This window comes from Diorhabda sublineata, chromosome 2 (assembly GCF_026230105.1).
Source record: "Diorhabda sublineata isolate icDioSubl1.1 chromosome 2, icDioSubl1.1, whole genome shotgun sequence".
Lineage (NCBI taxonomy): Eukaryota > Metazoa > Arthropoda > Insecta > Coleoptera > Chrysomelidae > Diorhabda > Diorhabda sublineata.
In genome coordinates this window covers 6,538,337-6,561,896 of record NC_079475.1, presented here as the reverse complement: position 1 = coordinate 6,561,896, position 23,560 = coordinate 6,538,337, and the positions used below count along the sequence as shown (strand labels likewise).

The 23,560-nt window shown below is 32.9% G+C and overlaps 1 protein-coding gene across 1 annotated transcript in view; it reads right to left on the bottom strand.

Moving 5' to 3' along the window:
- Positions 1-8,631: 8,631 nt before the first annotated feature.
- The window catches only part of LOC130452643 (disintegrin and metalloproteinase domain-containing protein 11), a 768,870-nt gene continuing 753,941 nt past the window's right edge, over positions 8,632-23,560 (bottom strand). Inside the window, exons 19-25 of the mRNA XM_056791998.1 lie at positions 21,576-21,647; positions 19,725-19,795; positions 18,227-18,440; positions 14,830-14,962; positions 12,313-12,563; positions 12,129-12,254; positions 8,632-11,723 (exon numbers count right to left, since the gene is read on the bottom strand). Coding sequence (XP_056647976.1) covers positions 11,465-11,723; positions 12,129-12,254; positions 12,313-12,563; positions 14,830-14,962; positions 18,227-18,440; positions 19,725-19,795; positions 21,576-21,647 — 1,126 coding nt within the window. The 3' untranslated portion in view covers positions 8,632-11,464. The remainder of the gene's footprint in view (positions 11,724-12,128; positions 12,255-12,312; positions 12,564-14,829; positions 14,963-18,226; positions 18,441-19,724; positions 19,796-21,575; positions 21,648-23,560) is intronic.

The following is a 23,560-nucleotide window of genomic DNA, read 5'->3' as shown; positions in this document are numbered from 1 at the left end:
AAGTTGCATACTGCATTTTTGATTACGCATTTTTTTGATAAAATTACATGCCTTTCTTTTAATATACCTTTCACAAATTTTTTTAGAGAACTACGAGGCTTACATACTTCGTTCTGCACTCAATTTAAAGCTGATTAAATTAGCTATAAATTCTATTATGAAAGTTCTACTTGTAGGATGAATGGTTTTGCAACAATTTTGCTCCAAAGATGTTCTAAAACCAAAATTCTTGTAAAAATTTACATATTTTCAAAACGTCACAATTCGGGGCTCCATTTGGAGGTATTAATCACAACATTATTTGTCTCGAAGAATTGTTTTTGAAAATTTTTTTTAACTGTAAACTTAGGTAAACATAGCTTTCATAGGTCTAAGCAACATACAAATAATTAGGGATACATCATGTTTTTATGGTATATAAGTACATAAAAATGATTAAGCTAAAATATATTTTTACAGGGTTTCCTATAAGTTTCAATGGTCTTAAGCTTTTTTGAATATCTACTTGATTTATTGTTGAGTAATATTTAGAAATTTCTTTATAAAAAATCAAGTAGTATGAGATCCAAAGATCGCGATGTCTGGCTGGATGTTGATGGCTGATCTGTGCATCAATACCTTTCATTGAGCAAATTAAGCAAATCGGTTGGGTAGAACGCCTGAACGGACTCGGAATGGAAATCATCAATTTTTTTAATATACATATAAGATAAAAAATGTTTCACACTTTCTTGTAATTTATTTTGATAGTAAAACTTGATAAAAATATTTATTTGCATGGTTTCATCTTCAATCAAGAATTAAAAATTTTTCAAAATGATGTTTTAATGGTAATGGGATTATAAGGTATAATGAAACGATGAAATTCCGTATGGAATCTGTGGTAAATGGAATTCGTATTCCACAATGCGTCGTTTGTGTTTGAAGAAACCATAAAAAATCTTTATTATTTCAGACGCGTCGTAAAATGCGTACGGTGTACGTTTTTGGATTTTTGAATAAGATGGAGTGAAAAATATATTTTTGAATATCAAGAACGTACTAAATGGCGCGTTTCAAACAATTCTCTCGCTATTGATACTTTGGGCTTAGTAAAGGAAGAAAATATACCATCCTCTAAATGGAAACTTGGACTTGTGGTTGCAGTATTTCCTGCGTATAGAGTCAGTCGAGTGGCAGACATAAAAACTTCTAATAGTATTATTCGCAGAGCGTTCAGTAAGATCAGTCATTTACCACTTGCACCAGCGTTCAATACCCGGGGGAATGTTTGTACTTAAGTCATACTACATACTACCAAAAACGCATTCCAAATATCAAAAAATGTTGTATCAAAAATTAAAGCTTAATTTTGAACCGACTTTTCAATTTAAAATCCGTTTCATGAAATAATTCCAGTAACCCGAAGAATATTTCTACAAACTCTTGAAACACAAAAGCAAACTTTTTCATGCCATATATTTTTTTGTTTATTCATATCTGAAATTAGAACTTTATGCTTCAAAATGGAAGTTGAATTTGTATTGACTCGTGTAATACGTTGATAAAGAATAAAGTATAAAAACGTGTAAATAGTTGAATGATTTATCTAGACAGCCTCAGATATAAAATATGCTAAAAAACTTAATCATTCTACTCAAATTTCGATAAATGCCCCAGTAAAACATTAATGTCCTCACTAATATCGAATTTGATTTTATTTTAACCAACCACTTCATTCTATAACTGGCCACGTTTGTTTTAACAATCTAATTATTTACAAAGTGCTAATCTTGTTCGAAATCGAATACGTTGTTTCTAAAATCTACGAGACGAATTGAGCGCTCTATAATTAACTTTATAAAATACTGTATAATCAATATAACATTCCCTATTTTTTGATTGATGTCTTCGTATGGATAATTAACCTAAACTGCAATGTACTTAATTATATTTAGACCATAGTGAGAAAATTCGCGATAAAAATCTTAATAAATTAAACGGTTTTGAAACTAGATGATAAAACAAATTTTAGGTGAGTTGAGAGGATGATCTATTCGAAATTAAATCGGATCAAAATATTTTGAAGCTGATTCCATCCAGGTATTTCAAGAATTGTAACGTTTTTTCTTTGCACTTAAAAATTATCGTTCCTCAATAATTTTTTTTTTATTCTCCAATAGATTCCGCTGATGCTGGTAACGTATTTCTAAGCACAGCTTATTAGACTCGACATTTGAGTTTTTTCACGCTGATATCTGTTATATTAATGGTCGTTCAACAAACTTTGAGAAATTTCACGTCATATAACATGAAATTTTTTCAACGAATAGTTTTTAAAAAATTTTAGAATACTGTGTCTATTCTTATTTCTAGTAAAAAGAACAAAATCAAATGTATTTTAAAATTCTTGAAATTCAAAACGGCGGTAACGTGAATGAGATTTATACAGTTTCAATTTCTATCCGATTTATGAATATTAGAAATGGGTAATTTCATATTTTCGCGGTCCCCTCGTTTTTTGGCTCTAGTAAATCGATGAATTTTTTTCAAAATCTTCCTTTTTTCGGCATATTTCATATAGTTTTATGATTTAAATGTGATCATAAACGCACTTCTTCGCATATAATCGTTCATAACTTTTTACAAAGCATCGAACGCACGCAGTTCATATATTTTTTTTGTTAATCTACACAAAAAACGAACATTTTGGAAAAATAAAATTAAAAAATGTTTGTTTATTCATTTTTTATCCCCAACAGTCAACCTTAGTAAGACACCATTTTCTAAAATGTGAAAATTTTTTAACGTTATCTTTTAATATTGTATAGTTGATTACAATAAGTTTTTGTTCATACAACTTAATGATTACTCAATAAAAAAGGTACAAACGATTATATGTGAGAAAAGGTCAGTTTTAAGAGAAATTGTTATTATTTTCAATTATAAAAACATGATAAATCAACATTTTTTTATATTTTTTTTAAATTTGTTCATTTTTTTGTTTAGATTATGAAAAAAATACAACAACTCCATTTGATTATTTGGAAAATAGTTATCGAAAATTATACGTGAATGTGAGTGCATTTTCATGACTATTTTCTTCGAAAAATTTAAGCCAACCAAAAAGCTGTAATATTTAATGTTTACCTAGCAACGATCAAATTTCAGCGATAATACTGCACTAGTGCAAATTATCGATAATTTGCACTAGTGCCAAATTTTCGTCTAGGATTAATAAACATCATTTGGTTTTAATTTTATATTTTAAGAAAGGGAACAATTATTGAAAATGCAATTAGAATATACAACTTTACTGGAGGCCGACGATGGTGTTTCTATGCTGCTTCCACCACTTCTTATTGTTACTTCGCTACTGTCATTTCGCATTTTTTGTACAATTTCCTCGTGGTGTTCACTATTTACTTGAAGGTAACTCTTTATCGAGGCCTGATTTGAGTGTCCGGTAACCTTCATAATTTGATTTTCTGAAACCCCAACCTTGGCAAGCTGAGTAACTGCCGCAGCACGGTTCGAGTGATTTGTCACTTTTATTCTTTTCTCAGGAAATAGTCTGCCAAAATGCCCTCTCGTGCATGTCAAATTGTCTCATAATTTCCTCGAGAAAATTGAATTATCGACAATTTGACATGCACTCGGGACATTAATATTGAACATTTAAAGCCCTGAGACCAATTTAAGTTTTCATTTTTTTTATTCCCAAAACTTTTCTCGTAATTCCGCCGTAAAAACGAAGATTTAAAAAAAATCATCGGAATCGGATGATTTTTCGATTTTCTAGAGCCAAAAAACGAGTGGACCGGAAAGTATAAAATTACTTAGAAATGTTTTGCTGGAATCGAGGAAAGATAGATACCATGAACAAGATTTTGAAATTTTTTCTAGATATTTTTCGACATGTTAGCTAAAGAACGCTTTTTAGGGGTCATGATGGGGGAACAATGAACATATTGGTTCCAACAACCTTTGATGGTATGCGTCAGTTTATTGAATTTTGAAATTATTAGTAAATATGCTACCCTCGTATTATTGTTGCTATCGCTCGAAATATCTACATATAGTTTTCAAAATGTTAAAATATTTTATAAAAAATTGACAATGAGCTCAGATGGAATTTGTAGTCGATCCTGCCAGTGCCAAGTGTTTAATAATATAGTTAGTTAATTCATTTTAACTTCAAAAACAAAATTGTTTTAAGAAAATGGAAAACCTCATTCGAAACAGTGAATTATAGCACAATGTAAAAATAGTGGCGGTGTTACTGCTGATGGAAACAACAGCAAATTTGAAATAGATATTCTCATTGATTAATCGTTAGTCTTATATGATATTGTTGTCATCGTGTTGTCTTTACAACTTAAAATAAGACGAAACATTTTTTAATTTTTGAATTGAATATAATTTTCGTAGACATCATCTTTAACCAATATCTAGAAAAAATTTATAACGTTGCAACGTAAAACATTTGTCGTTACGTCTTTGTAAAGTTATCGCAAAAGCCAGTTTATTATGTAGTTTAAAATGTATCAAATTAACAAGATTTTTGAAATTTTTTTTTAAATTCCTGTCAACTACATTATGAAGTTGAATATGCACACTTCAAAACCGATTAATTTATAATAATATTGGTGAAAGTGTCATATTGTATATTATACATTTTAAATTTTGGTGTTTATTTAACTTTATATATAATTTAATCATTTATTTTGACAATAACAATAAATGTACAAAATATTCTAGTGATTTTACATAATTTTTAGAATGATTTACGATAACAAATGACGTAAGAATAAACAGAAATATTTTATGAGCTCAACTACTGGGTGAGCATTTTGTTTTTGAGTAACCAACTACAATATTTCACTAATATACATCATTGAATCTCAAAGATCATAATTTAGAGAGCTACAAACATTATCCTTCGTTATTTTGAACTTGAAAACAAATTGTACTAAATTGTGCAACTCTTAATCATATATCATAGACTCATACCTTATTTGAAAAATAACACGTGGATAATAATACTAGTAACGACTTTTTAACCGAGTTGTTGACTGTATTTCCTTCACCAAAATATAAAATTCGAATCATATTTGAAAAAGACAAGTTATTGTTATCTATGTTGATGTTTTTCAAAAAAAAGAATAATTTGTAGTCATCTAACAAGAAGAATTGATAGTTTTTTTTTATTTTATTTTGTACCTCCCCAATATTTATTTTTGAATACATCAAATTAAAGGACAGACACGGAATTAGTTTTGTAAAAATTATGTCATCTGAATGTCTTCCATCGAGTTCACGCTTTGTTCGAAACGTAGCCTTGTATTTCACGCTAGACTCTATAGTAGGTTCGTTTAAATTGCACTTATCTCTTGCCGAATGTTTCGTTCCACAATAGGTTTCTTTGGTAAGAAGGTGGATTAAGCAAGCAAGAAGAAGAGAAACTTCCGACGAAGAATGTGAAAAACGCTAAGCAACTATGGTATCTGAGTTGATAAAGATCCTTGAGACTAGGGTACAACATTTTAATGAAGAAGAAACTCGGTAAGTATCAAAATCACCACTACGACACGTTGAGATGATGGAGGTGATGGTCGCAGCACTCTTTCCTGCACACGAGGAAAGTTAAATTCGGCAAACAGAAGTCTTTGTGTTATATATAGTACATGTCTGAAAACTGTCCCAGATATATGGAAAAGGTAGAATCTAGTTTTCATACCTTAGGTAAAAGGAGGCTCAAATAGTGCATCAGGAAACCTTCCACTGGAGGCAAAATGCTAGAAAAGCTTATAAGACTAAGGTTTCTAACAGCAGTGGAAGTTAGTGACCTATCTCACAAGTAGTTCGATTTTTAAAAGGAAATACTAAAAGGAAATCGACATTAGGAAGTATTTTAATTTGGGAAGCTGGAAGAACCCTTAAGAGATATTTCGCATGGAAATAACAGATAGCTCCTTTATGGAGTCGTACGAGGGTTAATTCTAGAATCTCAGTATTGGAACATATCCTTTGACGATATTCTTGGACAAGAGTTGCCTAATAGATGCTGTCGATGGCTATGCCGATGATGTACCTATCGTCATCAATGGAAGGAACAAAGAGGTTAATCAACAAAAGTTACTAGCACTAAGCGGTTTTTTAAAACATGGCTTGTTGGCTAGCTGATTTGATCTTTTGATCGAAGCAAAAATGCAAAATTTTACAATTACCAAGCTATGAGAATCGAAGAAGTTTTCATCGAGTTGGAAGAATACAATGAATATTTAGGATCATGAGAGAAGTATCAATCGATTAGGCGACTAATAAGAAATATTAGGGGTCCGACTACTACCAAGAGGAGACTGTTGATATCAGTCAGAAGTATGGGGAGAGACTACGCAGCAAAATTGCAAAGCTGTTCTTAGTGTATGCAGTGTATACCGTTTAATATCAAAATTAGTAATATAAGCCTTTGTGGGAAGCATTCCAGTAGATCTCGAACTAGAACTCGAACGCGGGTCCAGGATGGAAGCGTCGAAAAGGTTTATCTTAAAGAGGAAGGATTTTAGTATGGTACAGCCCCATACACCAGTCGGTCTTGATGCGGATGCGCATTTTTTTGTATTCATAAATATAGATGGGGATAAATTTCTTAATATTTATAAATCCTTTAAATCAAATTATGATCTTTATTCAATTCACGTTGAATCTAAGCAAATACTGTGGTATGTATAGGAAACGATTGTTTTCTAAATGACAGTTTGCTATTAATTTATAAATAAGTGAAAATGTATATCTTGAATATCAAATCGAGTGTTACTAATGAAATCTGTTTATAATACATTTTGTGCTGATCACAAAATTTTGATAACATGTACTCAAACATTTATTAATTTATTGTGAATTGAAGACATGTTAACCCAATTCATTGCGTCAACAAAGAACACTTTTTTGGATATTAATTAATATATATATTAACTGAATAATACGAATATCAATTTTAGTAAAAAGTGCGTGTTAAAAAGCACAAAAAGTGTATTTCAACAGCCTAATAAATTTATTGTGAACAATTATTATCATTTCTATCCACGTATGTAATAGTGATGCTTTTAAAAACTCTTCCATTTTATTTAATACAATCTCGATTTTGTAAGTGGTCTAGAAAGTAGGTCTACATCATTTTTCTCACATTGTATATCAAATTGAGTGTCTTTTGTTGAAATATGATATCAAATTATATGTAGAATCAAAAAATATTTCAACTAATAAAAGAAGTGATACGCTTATAGATTACGAATACTTCATAATTTTATTACTCTCTGATTTATAAAAATAGACTATAAAATTCATAGTAACGAATTCAGAAGAAAACTAACTTAATCATTTCGACCTAATCACCTAGTAACAAATTCAATGATATTAACCCAAACCCAAAGCTTCAATACCCAACATCTGTACAAAATCAAGCATTTGAACGTGTTAGAAAAATTCCTAACCTTCCAATGGACCTCGAAGTTTCTGAAATTGATGAGAAATCCAAAATTTATAAGAAAATCTTCCGCAGAACTATAAAAATTATCTTTTTCTTTGCCAACATACCTACAGATTTAGACATTGGTTACAGTCCTACTGAAAATAAAAACTCTTTAAAATTATTTCTAGTATCAAAATTTCTACATAATAATCAATTCCAGGAAGACAATGATGCTGAAGATTATCAAGATTGATTGAACAGAATGTTATAAACATCCAATATTTCCATCCATAAATACTGATATTTCCATCCCCAAATATCAGTATTTATCCATCTTTACCTAATTATTTAGTAGAAAAAGGATATAGAAGAATCAGCAAATAGAGCGTGTCTGCCATAAAAATCGAGGTAGAGATATAAAGCAACATGTCAATACCTCCATAAACGGTGTCAGACAAAGACGGCTACTGGCGTTTCAAAAACCCTGCTTTTGGCGTACTTTCACGAAAAATCTGCTGTATTAAATCGCCATGCATCTTATGGTGTGAATATTCCACTCTTTTCGTAAAGGAAAACAAACAAAGAATCCAAAAACTCGCAGGCTCCAGCAACTATGTATGATTCACAGTTTCAAAGGCATTCAGGAGATCAAGGAAGACACTGAGTGAGGGTTTACCTTTTTTAAAGCGAGCTGGAAATTTGATGAAGATATTTTTGTATCAGCATGTTGAGTACTTATTTTTTCTCTGTACCAAATTGTTCCTTCGAGATGATCGAATATTTTTTAAGAGGTTCAGAAGTATCTTCTCAAAAATCTTTGCAAAGAGGGGAAGAAGCTGAAGATATCTTCCAGTAAGTATCTTCTCAAAAATCTTTGCCAAGAGGGGAAGAAGATGAAGATATCTTTCAGTAAGTATCTTCTCAAAAATCTTTGCCAAGAGGGGAAGAAGATGAAGATATCTTTCAGTAAGTATCTTCTCAAAAATCTTTGCCAAGAGGGGAAGAAGATGAAGATATCTTTCAGTAAGTATCTTCTCAAAAATCTTTGCCAAGAGGGGAAGAAGATGAAGATATCTTTCAGTAAGTATCTTCTCAACAATCTTTTCGAATAGGGGAAGAAGATGAAGATATCACATCACGAACACTTTCTCGCTCTTATTGTGATACTTATTTCGAAATTTATTATTTTGCAAATGTATTCTGCCGTTCTTCGAGGGAGAATACAACTACTTTCCTGTCTCATGCTTCTCAAAAATATTTGCCAAGAGGGGAAGAAGATGAAGATATCTTTCAGTAAGTATCTTCTCAAAAATCTTTGCAAAGAGGGGATGAAGATGAAGATATCTTTCAGTAAGTATCTTCTCAAAAATCTTTGCAAAGAGGGGATGAAGATGAAGATATCTTTCAGTAAGTATCTTCTCAAAAATCTTTGCAAAGAGGGGATGAAGATGAAGATATCTTTCAGTAAGTATCTTCTCAAAAATCTTTGCAAAGAGGGGATGAAGATGAAGATATCTTTCAGTAAGTATCTTCTCAACAAACTTTTCGAATAGGGGAAGAAGATGAAGATATCACATCACGAATACTTTCTCGCTCTTATTGTGATACTTATTTCGAAATTTATTATTTTGCAAATGTATTCTGCCGTTCTTCGAGGGAGAAAACAACTACTTTCCTGGCTCATGCTTCTCAAAAATATTTGCCAAGAGGGGAAGAAGATGAAGATATCTTTCAGTAAGTATCTTCTCAAAAATCTTTGCAAAGAGGGGATGAAGATGAAGATATCTTTCAGTAAGTATCTTCTCAAAAATCTTTGCAAAGAGGGGATGATAGATTTTTTCTCGAAGGGCAGCCCTTTTTACTTTTCATATCGACACCTGGTGATATTTTAGAGTCGGAGCTGGTCTTCTTTCTGATTACGAAATGCGTTGAGGAAATATTTTTTACCCTCAGCTATAGATATATCAATTCTTTGCTTGAAAAAGACTTATTTTTTTGTTGTTGTATAAGAAGTCAGTATATTGCTAAGTTTGAAAGAATTATTCGAGTCCTTATTACAGTGATATTTTATTTTCTGTTCACTTAAACTATCGCTGAGTTAATTTTTAGAGTTTTTCTTTGGAATCCACTTCATTCCCAAATTTTGATATAGAATATCCTGTCCGTTATCAATTGGTACATCTCTAGATTTATAAGAAGAAATTCATGTTATCAAATACTTTGACAAAAATTACAACCTCATTTACAACTGATTCCAATAATAATAATTATATAGTAACAAACTTTAGAAAAATGACTTTTCATAGAAATTAATGCCTCTAATTTTGATTGAGTACCATATTTTCGTAGCCTGGCCTTCAATACTTCCACTGATGTTGCAGGAGGTGCAGGTACGTCCTTCTTCAAAAAACGGTATATCACTATCTTCAAAATATTTTAATCTGATTTTTGACGTAGCCTAGTCTTGCTGGAATATAACATCCCCTTTGGAATTCAAGTTACTTCCATTGTGAACCATAAACTTCCAAAAAAATGGTAGATATTTATTAAACGTTTTGTTTCTGTTAATCTTATCAGAGTTGCATCTATCTCGTTACTTTCTTTTGTAATCTTGCTTCTGTCATTCTGTGAACATACCAGTTGTTTCCTTTCTATACAGTCTTTCCCACACCCATTTGTTTCTCATTTTAGACACTTTTCAATCTTGATCACATTTTTTGATTGTATCATTATTTTCCAGAACAAAATCTTGACCAATATGAGATAATATCACATTTTTCGTACTTTTCTTCAAGTTTTCTCCTCATTTACATATGAAGATCATCTTTCTCGTTTGTACATGAGGTGAGATACTTAATGAGTTAAATTGGAATACAATGGAAAAACAAACTTGGAGGAACATTTTGAGCGTATCAGTCCCTCAGGAGGGACCCCCGTAATTGTTCCACACGTTTGCCACTGTTTTCGCCTGCTACCCTGCCTATTTACTTTCTTTTAAAGTAATTCAATTTGCTTTTCAAAATATATAACACGAAATAACAATCAACCTAATACAAGAGGACAAAAACAGTAAAGGTGTTGAGTACTACAGCCTCCAGGGTCGGACTAAGTTGTACAATCCGATCAAATTATAATTGTATATATAAGATGATTAGTTGTGAAGTACGTGTAAGGAAATCGTTTTCTCTATAAATTTCAGAAGAAAACTTTTGCAATGAATATTCTACTTAATTAATTTGATAACGTTCTTAAGAAAATTCAATCTGAATTGGATTATAGTGAGAAAAATCCAAAAGGAAAACGTGATTTTTCTTTTCGTGTCATTTCGAATGAGAATTCTTTTTTTGCTATACTGAAAAAAATCTTTATTACAACAATTATCATAAACAAAAAGATATCAAGTAATTAGCAGAACTGGTTACAGTATCTTGATAATTGATTTCTCATTCAGGTCTTGATATGCGGTAGTTTTAAGTAAAATTTTCCGTGACAACTTTGGCTAGCTAAACCTTGAAAATACCGTGGTTATGAGTGCCATTACTTTGGAGTCATTTTTCCCAATGGTTTCATATGGGGGTTAGAATCCATAGAATGGACAGCGCCACCATCTAACAATAAACATCTAACAAACTTTCAAAAAAACTCTTACTTTCCGTTTATAAATATTTCTCTGTTGCCAAAAGCTTGTTAGTTATAAGATTACAACAAATTCATCTATCAGGTTTTGTTCTACAATGGGTATTTGAGTAAACCACAACCAACTTAGATCCAGATTATCCGTATTAACCTAACCTAGGTTCTGTGAATTTAATAAATTATCAGTATTCGATTAAGTTTTAATAAAAGCATCACTATCACGATTTAAATAACAGTGTCCGCGATTTGAGCGCTCACTCGTCTCGGCAACGAAAGATTCGAGCGGTGATCGACGTACCTCGCGGGCGTATACGTGGCTAGGTCAAGATCGGGCCTACGAGAGTACAGCGCCTCGAAGGCGCCCGTGAGTCACTATCAGTGTTTATATTCGGGGTATCTCTTCGGCCTGTGGATAGTCGCGTGATCGGGATGGGGGACATGACCTCCAGGCGTCGGCGCTGGCGCTCGAGCGATGCTCGGTGGCTCTTCGCTCGTCGAACTACTAGGAGAAGGATAGTATTCTCGTGGTACGGTATTGCTTACGTTGCCGCCGCCGCTGGGACCTGGCTGAACCCCCATCGCGTCTTCACTCGCCCACCGGGCTAGTTGCTGCTGAGCTTGAATAAATTCATCACTAGAAAATAGGAAGACTAAAACAGTACTACCAATACCAGTTGGTAGCAAATTTATTTATATACTTCTAAGGAGAAAAACTTGATTTATATAATGATCGAGAAAATGAAGATGATTGAAGATGGTCTTGGTCAATTCTAATAGGAAATAAAATTACAGATGAAATGAATACAGTGTGGTATAGTGAAAAACCTCATAACAAGCCTATTTTATCATGGATTTCTGAAGTTTATTAGCAAGAAAACAATAAGAAGGAATCTTAAAAGCAGAAACAACACTAGTCGACTTACAAAGAGAAATATAGGATCACCTACATACTAGAAATAGATGTTCTCTGGAAGGTCGTATACCAAACAGAACTAGGATTGAAAAATAACGATAATAATGACTTTCGTTAAGCTCTTACCTTTCACTATCAGGAGTATCACCGCATGGTACTCCTCTTTCATGATCTGCGGTTTCGTATATACTCTCCTCCTCGACTTGGTGATGGCTATGGGGATGAGGATAAGGTAGCCTTGACGACGGCTGCCTATTTAATTGAAAACAAAAAATTATGAAGAAAATTTGATCGAGTAAATATGTTTTACCTGTAGCGACCATAAACGAAGCGTGAGTCCCTGTGCGATTGATGGGAGCTCTCGCTGCAAGCCGAGGAGGATTCTTGTCGATAATGTCGATCGGCTTCGGTTTCTGACATTCGAATATCTTCGGATCCGCTCGGGCTCATGTGACGCGAATGATGCTCGAGTTGCCGGATTAGATCTTCTAGATTACGGATGCGGATCGGCCCGCAAGGAGGGACATCGTCGTCGTCTTCCTCTTCTTGCTCTATCACCACCTTAAGTAACAAAAAAATCGATCAGAGATTCTGTATTCTAGTTTGATGCTTCTAATTATAAATTGAGTGAAATTATCACGAGTGGGTAAATGCCAAACGAGTCCGCTCCTCCTTGCTCGCTTTGCGCATGCTCTAGAACGTAACGTCGTCTGGTTAGTGTTCGTCAAATGTCGTCTGCGCGGTTAGTGTTCGTCAAATGTCGTCTGCGCGGTTAGTGTTCGTCAAATGTCGTCAAACGCCCCTGGTAGAAACTTTGTACTTGATTTCTTTCTCAACCATCAAACAATTTGCGTTAATATTTACGTATAAATATATTTTGTGTTGATAGGTTAATCATTGAAGTAAGTAAAATGTGTAATATTCACATATACGTATCATATTACTTAACTAAAATATCATTTTTTATAACCTCAAAGTAGATTATGGACAGTAATAATAAAGAAGAACTGAAATCTGGATTATTTATTATGGAAAGTAAGAATGAAGAGGAATTGAAGACTGGATTATTTAATTGTCCTGAGTGTCATCGGACGTTCGTCAGCAAGAGACTAATTTAACTGGGAATTGTAATGAAGTACATTCTAAAAAGGACATTGATTCACTTACAAATGTACACACTTGTCAGGAATGTTTTACTCTCTCTAGCAATTTAATTAGGTATTTTAAAACTAAGTATAAAGGAAAATCTGAGACATTTTTAGACTGAGTTTAATCATGAAAATATTTATTTTCATTACAAATGGACAACAAGCTCTGCATATATCCAATAACTCGCTTATTTCAATTAATGTAAATGTTTGTATCTAATTTATTTTTGCTTGTAACTAGTTTACTTCAATTTTGCAATTAATTCTTTCTGATTTATAACTAATTTCACTTGTATTTTGTAACTCAATTATTTCTATGTACATACAATACATACGGTCCAAGTATGTAGGTCTGCAGAATATGTAATCTGAATGTTCGAATATACAATAACACAAAATGTTGAGAGCAAGTGTATTTGTGTCAGTATGTATTTTAAAAATTGCTTGGTGTATTACTCTTTTTGTATACTGTGTTTGATACCTTGGTTATTTTTTTATACAAATTTTTTTAAATGATTTCTTACTATCATGTGACTGATTTCTATGTTTTACATCAGTTTCATATGTACCACTTTATTTTCTTTGAAACTTTAGATATATGTGCGTGTGTGTTTGGAGTGCATTAATTACCACACATATATTTTTCAGATGTAGAACAGCAAACCATATTTTCAAAACCAACGGATATGGAAAAAACTCATTGAAAGAAACAATGATTATCAGAAAAGATTGTGCATACAGAATTCATTAAAAATTCTATATTTATTGTATTTATCGGTTATTAGCCTTGAACCCAAGAACGCCGCACTTTTTAGCCTTGCGAAATTTGAAATACTATTTCAAAAGTACCCGCCGAGACGCAGCGCATGCGCAAAGCGAACAAGGAGGAACGGATTCGTTTGACATTTATCCACTCGTATTATCAGCCTGTCAAGAGTTTGGAATGGTATTTTATTAATTTTTTTTTTGGGGCGTTTTTCGGTCTTGGAGTCACGACTAGGTTATTCTTTATTAAGTCGAAAATACTCTGTTTGAAATATATGATGTTAATATTTTAGCGTTTCCATGCCGCATTTTATTAAATGTTTGTGCTAGATCAATAAACAGTGTACTTAATCGTGTGTGGATTCTTTTAAATTCATTTCTTATGAAATTACTTTTGTTTCTTTTCCGAGGTAGTTTTTTAAAAATTTTCTAAGATTAGATCCAAATCAGGTGCTTTCTTTGTATTTATATTCGTTCTTTTTTCTTCAATAACTTATTTTAGTGAGACAAGTATTTTCTGATTGGTTTTTATCGTTATTTCTATTGTATTGTATTGTTTTGTACATAGTTTAGCTTGAAAAGTTATACATTCTGCAGAAGAATATGCTTTTTGTTTATTATTCTCTGCTTGCAGCTATTAAGATTCAAATAATTGCAGTGCTGCAGAAGATATCCAAGAATAAATTCATAGTATTAAAAATAAAAATATCATAGAGCCTTCATTAGGATCCCCCTTATCAAAATTTAAATGAAGAAGACAATATGAAATATGTTTTAAAGACTGTTGTTTCTATAAATATTTTGCCAGCCGTATAGAAAGTATTTTTCACGCATTTTTTTTGAAATATATCAAATTTAATTTCTATTTTTGAAATAAGTCGGAGAGTAATAACGAAATTGATGAAATAACTTACCGATGGCTCGCAAATAGTTTCTTTACTGCCACTTCTCTTATAATCAGAATAACTTTCTGCTACTTGCGCAATACTCCTTCTCAATAACTCTTCACTCAAAGCACTAGTGCTTCCGCTAGGCGTCGAGGTACCCCTGGGGATAATAATAAAATTACTGATGAGAAAATTAATATAAAAGCGTAAGATGCTCTGTGTGACGTTTCTATACTAACTGCGTTTTGTACCCAATCTGATGCCCAGTCCAGGAAATGTCAGAATGACTTTTTCGATTACTGAAAATTATTCACGGAGTAAAACTTCCCTTTTCATTATTTCTCTTAAAGTCGTCTGCAATATGTACAGATATGTTGATGGTTTTATCTCGATTTTGTAAGTCTCGTTTTGCGCGCTTACCTAATTCACCTAGTCGGTCTATCTTTCTTACTTTCATGTAAAGCAGGGGCTCCCAAACTTTTTTGTACCACCTCCCCCTCTGGTTAATTGAAGACCCCCCGCTCCCCTACACATATCAGCTTTCCATTTTGCAATATCATATTTCCACGGTGCCGTACATACCAACTCCCTAGTATATGTCTACTTGATACGGTGAGTAGGTAGATTTTTTTGTTTACTGTTGAATGCGGTAACGCAGAATGGAAATATTCAATAATTGTACGTACGATGAAAATTAAAACAAGTATTATATGAAAAACGAATATAATTACTGTTCCAAAATTTAACATTGTAACACAGATACATTTTCAATTTAAGGAAGGTAAATCAATAGGTCTACCCACTTACAAAAACAAAACATAAAATGTAATTTAGTGAGATGGGTGCGCTTGCATGTTCTGGATAAGTTGACAGATCCTGAGTTGAGTTTCAGACAAAGCATAGCGTAGGTCATTTTCGACATCAACTTTGAACGAGTCGGTTGATAGTTTGTAAAACTCCTCTAATAAGTTAGGAAAGTAACTGCTGAACTCCTTGAATTTCTTCAAATGGTCAATTATCAAGTTTTTCAAAAACGTCCTCAAAACATGCTTCTTCTAAGACTGACACTACTTTGCTGAAACTTGAATAGTTGCTGGGGTTCATTGACACTTTACGTATCCAAAGTTGTAGTTTCTCAACGTACATCTTGATGACATCCCGATGTGTTACATATTTGAGTCTGCACCTTGCAGTCTCAAGTTTAGGTTATTTAACGTGTCAAAAAAGTCTGATAAATAGGCCAAAATCACTTGGTTACTGGGTTTTTTGAACTCTGCACTAAGCTCGTTTTGTTTCTGCAATACCAAAAACATAATCACTTCCTACTTCTTTATGAAATAGCAGCGTTTTGTGGTCACTTCCTAAATCTTCACAAAGACTTTTAAACAGTCGAGTATTTAATGCACTGTTCTTTACGTAGTGGACTACTGTAATACATAGCTTTAAAACGGCATTGAGTTCGTTTGGAAGCGTTTTTGCTGCCAAGGCTTGACGATGAATGAAACAATGAATCCCAACCACGTTAGCATTCTTCTCTTTGACCAACTGAACAAAGCCTGAGCGAGAGCCGAGCATTGAAGGAGCACCATCTGTGCATACACCAATAAGTTTTTGCCAAGAAATTTCGTGTTTCTCAAAAAAGTCTGATACTGCTTTCATCACATCTACAGCTTTAGTAGTGGTCACCAGCTCAGTAGAAAACATCATTTCATCCTTCATTCTTTCATTTTCAATGTAACGAACATATACAATCAAATTAGAACATTGTGCTACGTCTATACTTTCCTCAAGCGGGATAGCAAAAACTGGGATTTTTTTATTGCATTAAACACCTGGTTTTTAATGTCCTCGGCCGTATTATCAATTCAGCGATTTACGGTGTTGTCTTAAGAAGAGATAATTCATAGGATGCTTCAAGCACTTTAAGAGATGACTGAGTAGCAGATCCAGTGCTATCTAACTTCATGCGCTTTAAATTCTGAGATTTTGCAGCGAAAAACTCTTTAGGTTTGTCCTTTAAAGAGGCATGTTTGGTTGACAAATGTCTTAAAGATGATTAGGCCTCCTCGCGTCATTGCTTAATACTTCATAGCAAATAACGCACTGAGGGTGATCAACATTATCTTTAAACAAGGAAACAAACCCATATTGAATATAATCGGCAATATGCTTGCGTTTCTTTGCCGATATTCCACGGAAAGCGCTGGACCAGAACGACCTAGTTCCAACGCAAGTACTGAACAAACTGCACACATTGGGCTGAAGATGCGGTTGGGGCGCGTATGGAAGGGGTGCGGGGACACTCGCACTCACACCAAGGCCACACGGAGTTATCGGTACACACGGCCGTTGCGTCTGACTGTAACTGCTATGGAGGGGGACGGTTTTGAGAACCTTCAACTCTTGTGTGTTTTGTAGTTTTAAAAACTGTAGCCTTCTTTTATAAAGTTTACAACTTTATTAAAACTTTACAAAAACAATTATGAAAACTTAGAAAGACTTTAGTTCAAAGATTTGAGGAAATTATTTTTGTAACTTTTTTATTTATGTATTTGGGTGTCACGCCCCTCCTGGACTTTCTCCATGCCCCCCCCCATTTTGGGAGCCCCTGATCTAAAGGATACGAAAAGAAATTTATTATTCCTGGCGAATCTAATCGGGATAATCAGATGTTTTGATCGGATCATTTCATTGTCATTAGGATTTGTTAAGTAGGCAGAGTTTAAATTAAAGCTGGTTGCACAAAGTAGCACAAAATCCAGGCTATTGAGTTTATTATTAAACTAATAAAAACACAACTAATCGTGGAAACATATAAATAAGTATTTGCATATAGAAACCAAGTCCTAATTCTAATATATGTAGTCTATAATATTTGTCGTGTTGGCAATGTATTTTTTCGGTAAAATCCAAAAATGGTAGCAGAATTGATAGTTTTTCGAATTAATTCTGTAAAATTGAAATAAGTAGTATAGTTTTTTAACTGTGGATAAAAAGAATTCTCGATAGTGATGCTAATATGAAAAAAAAGGGATTCTGTTCTTGAAATACTGAAAAATGTTAGTTTACAATCTGGTCTTATATAAAAATGGCAAAGATGTCGTTTGGAATGAAATGAATGCTTCGAGCCTTTAGAATTGATGGAGAAACTGATTACAAGACCAGGACAATGAAGAGACTTTTCCTACAGAGTATGATGATAAAGATGATCTCAATATTGACAGATGAAAAAAGTAATGAAAATATATAGCAGAGTAAATCAACGTAGGTGAGTTACAAATAGTAGAGGTTAGAAAAAGTGAAAATGAAAACACTGAAACAGAAAAGATGCCTCAATTACCAAGCATAGTCATTGAGTGCCTAAGCAACAATACAATTAGGGTATCAGTACTTTTATGATAAATATTTACAGTAGTAGACACACCTATGTGTAGCAGCATTCCTTAACGCCTTTATTATATCTTCATGATATCCATTCAAAGTTTTCAAAGTTCTTTCGACTTCCGCTCCACTGGTCAACTCCGAAATATCAACTTGACTTAAAATCTCGTCGTTTTGCGTACTGTTTACCCAATTTTCTTTTCCGTCTCCCAATAATAACATACCGTAGTCGTGCTTCTTCAGAATCCCCTTTTTCTCTGAAAATTTCAAATAATTATAAAGTAGATCTATAGAAACAAATTTTGAATTGCAAATAACCATTGCAATTTATCGGAAACTCCAATTGATTTTGACTTGTTTATACACCCTATATAAGCATTTTATACCAATAATGTTGTTAAATAAAAGTATATAAACGAATTGCTGTTCGTTACTCTCAAGAAAACTCGAGCACGGCTGGACCGATTTGGCTAATGCTAATTTTGGTTTTGCATTATTTGTGGAAGTCCAGAAAAGGTTTAAATGATGAATAAATATGTTGATGTTTTGTCACAAATTAAATTTTCGGACGCAACCATAATATTTGACATTTGACAATCAACTAATATGTTGATACATTCTCTATGTCGATCGATACCTCAGACAAAGAGTGATCCTTGATGATAGTGACATTTTAAGTTCTCTGTCCTCTTTTCTTGTTGATTTTCTTTGATAGTGACACTTTATTCCTAGCAAGCCGGTATTTTTGCAAATGTGTTTGCAAAGCAATTGGACACCTCGACCGGATTCATCACATTACCAACAAATTTCTGTCACATCACAGACTCAAAAGAGGAGCTAATTCAGCGTGTTTTCCCAGTTAGTTTCCTTCAAATCAGTGGATAACCGTTATGAACTCAACTATTCTACTGAGTTTCCAAATTCATTGGAATTGCCTTTATAACCTCCTCATAATTTGCAGTAGGATCAGTTCTCATCATGTTGCCTAACATTAATTAACGACTGTTCAATGGAACAACTTAACAGACTGAATCATAACTGTGACTGTCTGTCAATATCAAATTGAAAGTTTAATATTAGCAGTCGTTGGAGACGGTCGTGTGTGTTTGCGTTTCTTGCTTTGTTTCTATTTGTATTGAATGTTTATTTTGTTTTAATTTGACTTGTTTTTTAATTTTTCTTTTTGTCCGACATCATATAGACGTGCTAGTTTTCGCTACTGCATGTGTTGTTTTACTAAACTTGACCTTAAAAAAACCTTATAGATAGTCAATACTTCAGAAAAACTCTGTTTTGTATTTAATCAACATCATGTGTAATTCATCGAAAATAATAATAAAACTAAACTTATGCAGAGCATTTTGTTTTATTTGTTTTAGTAAAAAAATGTTCCTTTTGTTTATTTTTCACTACTACTATTTTATACAAAAGTTTAGCTCTTTTATTTATCGATTTAGGCAGTACCAAGTCTGCTGGAGCAGATAGTGTGTTTATAATAATAAAAAGCTGCTTATATATAAATTATTTCATATTTGCTCTACCTGATTGAGATTGATCTTCTTCAGCAGATGATCCAACGCCTATCCTTTTCAATTGCTGCATTTTGTGGTCTCTGGAAAGTAACAGTCTATCATGCATTTGTATTTTCATATTCTATATTTTAAATATTCACATAAATGTAGGAAATAAATGAAAAAAACGATATGAAAAAAATTAAATTTAGATTTTTTCTATTAGTATCCCATGTCAGAACTGTCTCAAGCATACAGAATATATTCCAAATATGTGTTGACTTCTCAGGAGAAAGGTCTGAAAATTTATTTTCAGAATTGCATAAGCGAGGATATATTGCTAAATTCTTAGCCTACTGTAGAACTAAAGAAATTTTCAATGTCAAAATATTTTATTGCTCAACATATTCTCCTCTTAAATTTATCATTTTATTACGTCTCTAGACCTTTAAAAAATGTTTCTTCTTGCTCTACAAACCAGACCTCGGCAGCTTTTATTATCTCCTCGTTGGAAGAAAATTTTTCGACCTTATAACCTTTTTTTCAGTTGAGGAAAGAGATGATAGTCGGACGAAGGTGAATAAGGTGAATAAGGGGAGTGTTTTGGTGATTCAAATCACGAATTTTTTGCATGGCAACATGAGATTTTTGTGCAGGGGCGTTGTCCTGCAAAAACAAAACACCGTTGGATAGCTTTCCGCGTTTTTTCTCTTTAATTTTTTCCCGTAGAGTGGTCAATAATGTCGAATAGTAATCTCCAGTTATTGTTCTATCCTTATCCAAAAAATCAATCATGATTACTCCATGGCAATCTCAAAAAACTAAAGCAAGAACTTTTCCACTAAATTTTTGGATACGAAACTTATTAGGTCTTGGAGAACTAGAGTATCGCCATTCCATCGATTGTTTCTTTGTTACTGGATCGTAGAAATGTACCCAATTTTCATCCATAGTAACAATTCGGCTTAAGAAGTTTTCAAATCGAGCACAGATCGAACGCGATGCTTCTACCCTTGCACACTTTTGGTCAACATTCAAACATTTTGCAGCAATTTTTTTTATGTCCAAACTATATGATTTTAATTTATAGCGTAACTCTGGTTTACTTTTTGGACGTCAAACCTTACACTGACACTTCTAATAAGTTATTATTCGTTGCTATAGTAACGCAATATTTTGTTTATGCATGGAACTGCTCTAGGCTAACTAGATATCAATACATCCTCGTACAAAGGAAAAGCAATCTTCATTTAGGTGAACTGAAGTTTATCTTTCTCCTAAGTGTATTTGTCTCCTCAGGTTCACTACGTGCCTACTAGTCTGGTAAATCCGTAGACTTGATCCAATATAATTCGGTGACAATGATGAAACGTGCTTTAGAGACATTTTTTAACATTGAAGGAGCATCTGTAAATCGTCTTTTCAAAATAATTTACCGGGGACTCCAGAGACATGGTACTGAGTCGTTACAAATTGATGAGAGTTATATAAATAGCAAAGTTATAAAGACGGTTGCGGTCAGAGGTTGCCGTAGTTTTTTCTCCAGCCCAGTGGTGTCTAGTTGTTGAAGATTTAATAATCGATTCAATCAATCCTATGCTGACAACTTGGTTATTTTTCTCCTGGAAAAAGACTGATCTCAAGTGCTAACCAGATTCATTTTCTCACATCTAGCGATGATATATATTTGATGCTAGTTTTAAAGGCTCCAACCCCGGCTTCTGTAGTGATTTTTGGAGACATCTTTATTTCATTTAAGGTGGTCAATGAATTGTCAGTCAATGATTGTTTGGAGGTTAGCTGCACTAGGAAAGTTAAATAGGTATTTGGGTGGTTTAATTGATATATTATATGAAAGATCATAAAACTTATTTTACTTACTGGAAATGTGCTGCTCCTCCAGCTCCCATATGGTTCGTTGGTCTAAAGAGCACCCTTTGAGAATCGGCACGGCTACCAACAAAGCAGAATTCAATAGTATACAGTGAAGGGTTGATTCACAATAAGTACAATAGATTGTTTCAAAAAAATTATGTTATTAGGACTTATAGAACAAGATTTTTACCATATTTAAAACGAAATAACCGTTTGCTGCGCCTGCTTGAAGATTTAATAAAAAAATTGATAATTTTAAGAGTATATTGAATACCAGACAACAAATTATTGATGTTAAAGAACATATTTTATAAGTTGTTTTTTATTATAGCTATAAGTTGCAAAGTAAGTGGACACGAGATCAAATCATTCATGTCTGTTGATGCATGGAGGTTCTGTATATAAAAAAATTTTTTTATGCCACGAAGAAGAGTTTTGAAGATGAAAAAGGCGAGTTATTTATTTCAAAAGGTCTTCTATAATATCCCAATTCTTTTTTCTCATTTAAATTGTTTTTATGGGTAATGAGCCTTCATTTTTATGATATTTCTGCAAAACGCAGCTTTTTTCATGTTTTGTTCTCTCTCGAAATCCCTCAAACACATGAGTGGTAATACTCACTGTCTTACAAAGTAAACGTCTAATTTGATTAGAGTATAAAGTGATAAGACAATTTTATGAGCCCGCAGGCCGAATGCGGCGTTTTTACTTTCTTTATTCAGCCCATTCAAAAATCCTGCATGCAATTTTTTTATTCTCTTATATGTGATATTGTTGAAATCAACTGTATTTTTGAGTGTATATACAGGGTATCTCACGACGAGTTAAAACTATCTGTATATGGCAAAATACTTATAGTAAAATTATGAAAATTTCTACGTTTGGGTTTCGGATACGATCTTATCTATTAAAATATTTACAATGATAGTAGAACCGGAAATCGACTGTAACTTTGTTATTTTGAATGGAAAACCGTATGTATTAATATATTTTTGAAATCTACGTGAAATTTTAGTATACTTTTGTCTAAGAACTTTTGTCGAAAAATGTATACTTTTTGAGTTATTAATTTTTTTGTAAAAAAATTGACCGTTGCAAACCCTTCTAAATTATTTTTTTACGAGGATACCCTTGAAGATATGAAAATGCTTTCTATTCGGTTGCTTTTAGCAAGGTTAGACGTATTTGAATCGATGTTGAAAAATTCTTCTTTTTATACAGGGTGTGTATAAAAAGTGTTCAAAATTTAACTTCATAAATATCAAACTTCTTTATTTTTTTAAATAGAACCACCCAGTTTTTTCTATTTTAATACATTCAGGGGTAAGAAATAACGCAAATTCATGTATACTTTCCTATACTTAAACCTCATCGTTATCCAGATATTAAATGTTTTCTGAAAATTTTTCAACATAAATTCAAATACGTCTAATTCCGCTAAAAGCAACCGAATAGAAACCATTTTCATATCTTCAAGGGTATTGATATACAGGGTGTTTTATTTACATTCGTATCCGAAAACCAAAACGTAGAAATTTTCATAATTTTACTATAAGTATTTTGCCATATACAGATCGTATATGACGTAACTCGTCGTGGGACACCCTTTATAAATAATGAGATATATAAACATATCTCTACTCGAATTTATGTGACATAAGGTTTGTTCCAATCCGCTAATCTGGACCGTTCTTAGAACGGTTATTGGAAGCGTTTAAATTATATTTCCGCGCAATCTTCGGCTATGCACGGGTTTGGTAACAGTACTTGCTATTAGCCAAATATTAAAAGGAACTTCCCAGAAGCGATTGAAACACAAAATAGAACTCTTTCTATAACGGTAACTGCCCTTTTGGAACACGTAATCTTTATTGCGCATAATCGTCGCTGTACCAAGGACCGTTCTTTGATGGGTCGGAAAGAACCTATACTCTGATAAAGTTAGTTGGTGGCTAACAACATAGAATTGAACGTGCACTTCTCTTACTCTT